The sequence below is a fragment of the Oryzias latipes genome, chromosome 18 (genome assembly GCF_053564925.1).
Source record: "Oryzias latipes strain Hd-rR chromosome 18, Olatipes_Hd-rR_3.1".
NCBI lineage: Eukaryota > Metazoa > Chordata > Actinopteri > Beloniformes > Adrianichthyidae > Oryzias > Oryzias latipes.
In genome coordinates this window covers 11,609,590-11,615,155 of record NC_136254.1, presented here as the reverse complement: position 1 = coordinate 11,615,155, position 5,566 = coordinate 11,609,590, and the positions used below count along the sequence as shown (strand labels likewise).

The 5,566-nt window shown below is 37.3% G+C and overlaps 1 protein-coding gene across 2 annotated transcripts; it reads left to right on the top strand.

Annotated features, from left to right (window-relative positions):
• Window positions 1-1,045: 1,045 nt before the first annotated feature.
• On the top strand, window positions 1,046-4,264 carry LOC105356463 (C-type mannose receptor 2-like). Of its 2 annotated transcripts, none has more exons than XM_023966385.2 (5): window positions 1,046-2,015; window positions 2,507-2,582; window positions 2,672-3,046; window positions 3,212-3,547; window positions 3,668-4,264. In XM_023966385.2, exons 2-5 carry the CDS (start codon window positions 2,549-2,551, stop codon window positions 4,009-4,011), a joined length of 1,089 nt encoding a protein of 362 aa, XP_023822153.1. In that variant the 5' UTR covers window positions 1,046-2,015; window positions 2,507-2,548; the 3' UTR covers window positions 4,012-4,264. The 2 variants fall into 2 exon arrangements, with proteins under 2 accessions (XP_023822153.1, XP_078792456.1); XM_078936330.1 differs by having other exon boundaries at window positions 2,497-2,582.
• Window positions 4,265-5,566: the final 1,302 nt, after the last annotated feature.

Below are 5,566 nucleotides of genomic sequence, written 5' to 3'. Positions count from 1 at the left end.
GTTCATTAAGTAAACAGCTGTTAGTTGGCTGTCCACAGATTCAGATTAAATATCAAATCACAGGGAATATATTTACACACAGTGGTGGACAAAATTGTTGGTACTCCTCAGTTAAAGAAAGTCCACAATGTTCATGGAAATTACTTGAAACATTCTAAAGTAACTATAAATTAAAATGTGTTAAAAATGAAATAATCAAAATCAGCCATTACTTCTGAGTTGTTAATTAACAGAATTATTTAAAAAAAAAACTAATGAAATAAGGCTGGACAAAAATGATGGTATCTCCACAAAAGACTGAGAACTAATTGGCCAGAAGGTCATGATGAACTCAGGTATGTCCTTTAATTGACGTCACAGCTGTTTTCAAACCAATAATCAGTCAGTCTGCCTATTTAAAGGGAGACAAATAGTACACAAATAGTAAAGGTGGTACACACCTTTTCACCAAACGTTGCTGTTTGGTGAAAAGGTGTGTACCACACTGAACATGGACAACAGAAAGCGAAAGGAGAGAATTGTCCCAGGACACGAGAAACAAAATTATAGACAAACATTGTAAAGCTAAAGGCTCTTCTTCTTCTCTCCAACTCCATGTCCCACCTGCCCGTCTTGCCACCATGGGGGGCAGAGCTTTCAGTTGCCCCACCCCCCAGCTTTGGAATTATCCTCCTTCCGATCTACACAATACTGACTCCCTGCCACTGTTCAAATCCAAACTCAAGACTCATCTCTTCAAGCAATCATACAGTTAATCCATTCAGTTAACACAACTTAATGCGATTTTGTCTGTTGTTTTTCAATCCTGTTTTTATTACGTATTATTGATGTTTATCTTTGTTTATTCATGTTTTACTCTGTTAATTTCTTACAGATTATTTGTTCTATTTTTTCCTTATTTTTAACCTTGTACAGCAAGGGTGACCTGAAAGGCGATTGAAATAAAATTCATTATTATTTTATAATTATTTGTACTCAGCTGAAAACAAGTCTTAAATCACTCTCAGTGCAGGTCTGTGTCCCTGTCATTCAGTCAATCCTGATACGTAGCACGCAATTCTTCACTGCTGTGATCTTATCAATGTTTGACTTTGTCGTTTTTAACAGAACCAACCCAAAACAAAGCCACATCTATTATCTTAGTAATGGATAAAGCTGGACAAGGTGTTTGTTATAATAGACTGATGGGGTACGTAAAGGGCTGATTGTGTTAGATGGTAAACTGTGGAATCAGGTAAGTCAACATATATTATGTTATTAATTAATAGTTTGTGGTAAATATTTTTTGGATTACTCAGAAAAGTGTTTCTACTGTTTTATGTGTTAAATTAGAGCACTCTGGAGCTGATGTTTTTATTTTTATTTTTTTATTTTTTATGATTTTGTTCGAGATTAGGGGGGGGGAGTACCCCTTGTTGGTTGAGACGTGAAGTTTTGAAGTCTGTTATATTAAAAAAAACTTCATGAAGGCACTTTCTTAGTAGTAGTAGTAGTTATTTTACTCTACAGTAATGTCATGAATTTAAATGAAAATTCTTAGAAATTACGCTTTTTAGGGTCGATTCCAATTAAAGAAATTAAGAATTAATCACAGATCACAAATAATTATTAACACCAGATTGTTTCCCGGTTTTCAAAAGCGGCATGACAATTAAACCACTGAAACCCAAAAAAACTTTTTTCATCCTACTTTTTCTACTTTTTAATATTGTTACTTGACATAAATAAGACTATTCCTATAACCAGAGCACAATTTATTTTCTGAATTGTCATCACATCACTTACTTTCTTTTTGCTTCTTTGTCTCGTAACACTGAGGGTCTTAAACCATGATGTTTTCTTATCAATAAATAAAGTCCATGAAAGCATGCATCATGTTTATACAATTCAAATGCTGTAAGAGGTGTGGCATCAACAGATATGTGAAAGTCTGAAAGGATGATTATGTGAGAGCAGTGCTGAACAGTGCTGAGTGTCAGTCAACCAAACATCCTCGTCCAGGAAGCACGGCACACGTAAGTTTCTACTTTGCTTACAAATTTAAAGTAATGTGTCCAAACAATCTATTATCGAGTGATTATTTATAAAAATCAATGCAAACTGATGAAACTGTTCAGATTCAAATTGTTTTCAATTTACCATCAATTAATGTTGGTTTGTAATGAGATGATCCAGAGTACTTCTGGTGCTTAGGAGTCTTTGAACGTTTTTATTGTAGCTCTTGAAGATCTACAAAGCTCCATAGGCCATATTTGTTCTCTTTCCAAGTATATTTTCCTGTTTATTAGCAACATTACTTGAGGAACTAAAAAGGCCTCTTTTCTGTCCATTTGAGTTTTCTACGAGAAATGAAACATTTGTTCTGCTGAATCTGAATGAGTCGTATCCCTTTTAACCAGAGATTAACCTTATAAATAATCAGAATACAATTTTTACTTATGGAAATAGAACTGTTGCAGCTAATGTGTCTGGTTCTGATTTTGCTCTTTAACTCAGCTGGATGAAGAAACACTAAAGTCAAACTGGTAATCAGTCTGACAGAGCAGACATGCAATGGAATCTGATTCTGCTCATTCTGATGGGTAAGAACATTTCTGATCTTAAAGTGTTTTATTTTAATGAGGTTGAAAGTTTGTGTTGTCATTAACTGTCTCACTGTTGTGTTTTTCAGCTCAGTCTTGGTCCATCACAGGTCAGCTATATGAGTATAAATACCTGAATACACCAGAGACCTGGGAGGAGGCTCAGCAGTACTGCATCCAACATCACACTGACCTGGCCACAGTGACTAACATGACAGACATGAAGAGGCTCAGGGAAGCAGCAAAGAACAATGTTCCAAATACAGGAGCGTGGATCGGCCTGCAACGGCCCCAAACAACAAACAGGAAGTGGCACTGGTCTCTGCCTGGACTGGAGTTCAATGAAACTAACTGGGGTTTTGGTGAATCTAGCACACATGACCAGTATTGTGGGGCTATAAGGAAAGACCTCACATGGGTGGATCATGAGTGTGGTGCTAATAAATCTTTCATTTGCTATAACGGTGAGAACACTGCTTCGTTTTCTTTGAACATAAACGTCTGTAAACAAAAACATGGTATCTAGTTTTAAAAAAAAGTGTTTAGGCTGCAAAATATGTTCCTGCTTGAGAAAAATAGTTTTTGATGAAAGTTTGTATGTTTGCTTGTTTTATTTCTTTGTTTAATAGACAGCGACACATCTGAGAGATTTTACTTCATTAAAGAAGTAAAGACCTGGTTTGAAGCTCAGAGGTTCTGCAGGGACAAACACACTGACCTGGTCAGTGGACTGCAGCAGCTACGAGATGAACAACTGAACAAAACCATTGACTCTAAATCTTTTGATTTTGTTTACATCGGTTTATTCAATGATGACTGGGAGTGGTCCAATGGCAGCAGTTTCTCTTTCAGACAGTGGGATGAAAACAATTATGATGATAAAGATGATCATAATTATACCATGTTAACTCAATCAGGAATGTCAAAAACTAAGAATAATAATAAACCCTTCTTCTGTTATGAAGGTGAGAAACTGTCACAATGTGATCAGCACATCCATCCTGTAATCATTAAATGTTTCACAGCAAACATCAATATACATTAAGAAAAAATGACCTGGTTTCATGCATGTTTTTCTCCTTCAGATCATGTGATCCTGATCAAAGAGAACAGATCCTGGGAGGAGGCCTTATACTACTGCAGACATCACCACCATGACCTGGTCACCATCACTAACATGGATGAACAGAGATGGGTCCAGGAGAAAACCAAGAATGCCTCCTCTCCCTTTGTGTGGACTGGACTGCGCTACACCTGCACTCTGGGGTTCTGGTTCTGGGTCAGTGACGAGGTGGTCCACTACAAGAACTGGGCTTCACCTGGACAGGTGAATGAGTGTGACATGTCAGGAGCCATGCAGACAGGAGGAGAACACAAGTGGTTCAAGAAACATGATGAGGAGAAGTTCAACTTTTTCTGTTCAAAGTGAAAATTTGTTCACTCATTCCTATTTTACCTGCGTAGAGTTTTCTTAAGAGCAGACAATATGAATTAACAATTATGTTTATAACTGTATTTTTTACCTGGTAATGGTTATATTAATCCTAAAACTGTCCTTTTTCATTCAAGGTTTGTTGAATTTTGTCTTAAAGTGTTGACAGATAATTCCTTTATGTTGGGTTATAATTGGGTGGTGTGTTTTTGTTTGAATTTTTTATGACCCAATAAAAAGTACATTAAAGCAGTTATTTTTTTTTATTTTAGTCTATTTCAACAAATGACGAGAAGAACATCCAGGAAATGTTTTTGATGAAAATGTATTTAATACCATAATGTAAACATTACACACACCAGTTCACATATATCATCTCTTGAATATATGTAATACACATGTTTTGAAAAGGTATTTAATGTCTGGGGAAATCCGCTCAATCCGTGGAAGAAAACTGCTAAATAAGATGACAAGTCACAAAAAAGGGACAAAGTCTAAACAAAATAATTTCACACACAAAAAAGTTTGTGGAAGTCTGAACATTTTGAAACATAAAAACAAATTAAAGCTACAAGTAGCATTTAGCGGGCCCGAGCACGTGCGACCGCATGGCACGAGCGACCGCCCCGTGAGCAACGCCCTGCTCGAGCCATTCTCGTCGTTTTTTCTTGTCCATTCTGGAGCTCCAAGCTATTGTTAATACGACAGCAGCCTGGGGGGGGGGGCTGTAATCTGTTGCCTTAAGGGACAAAGACTTTTGCATATAGCATGAAAAAAATTCTTAAATCTAAGCCTCGTTTAGACCTGCTCATTTTCTCATCAAGTAGAAGAAGGTTTTATCAGATTAAGAAACAAGCAATGATAATTGCTATCACTGTCCCTAAGGATGAGAACAATAGAACTCATTCAATTTCCACTACAATGTCTAGATGAGTGTCAGCTATGTCTGATAACTTGGCCAATTAGCTGGACCGGGATCTTACAAAGTGCAGGTGGTTTAACGTCCAGTGTGATGAGTCTGTGGACGGCAACAGTACAGCATAGCTTTTGGTTTCCACAAGAGAAGAACTCCTGACACATCTGCCCTAACAGACAACTACAAGAGGAGTTGAAATGTATAACACGGTGAAGGAGTTTTTGTGCAGAAAAAGGTACAATTAGAAAAGCTGGTAGCAGTGACTGCAGATGGGACTCCTGCTATGATCAATAGACAAACAGGTTTCATCACTCACTGTAAAGCTGACCCAGACTTTCCAAAATGTCTGCATTACTGCTGCGTCATTCACCAGCAGGCCTTATGTGCAGAAGTGATTGGCTCTGGACATATAATGACTCTTATTCTGAAAATCGTAAACAACCTCAGCTGCAAAGCAAAACAGCACAGGATTTTTAAGGTGCTATTGGAGGAGATGTCTGTTGAATATGGTGAATATGAACATTGTGAATCTGAACTTGCATTCTTGACTGACATTACTGGAAAACTAAACCACTTGATCTGCGAGCTGCAAGACAATGGCAAAACTATTTTTTTTTGACCAGCCTGCCTGAGCCA

Bases quoted from the DNA above. Each gene is read 5' to 3' on its own strand.
- LOC105356463 (XM_023966385.2), top strand. From the start codon at position 2,549: ATGCAATGGAATCTGATTCTGCTCATTCTGATGG. The intron at 2,583-2,671 runs GTAAGAACATTT...TGTGTTTTTCAG, and splicing joins GATTCTGCTCATTCTGATGG to CTCAGTCTTGGTCCATCACA. The intron at 3,047-3,211 runs GTGAGAACACTG...TTTGTTTAATAG, and splicing joins ATCTTTCATTTGCTATAACG to ACAGCGACACATCTGAGAGA.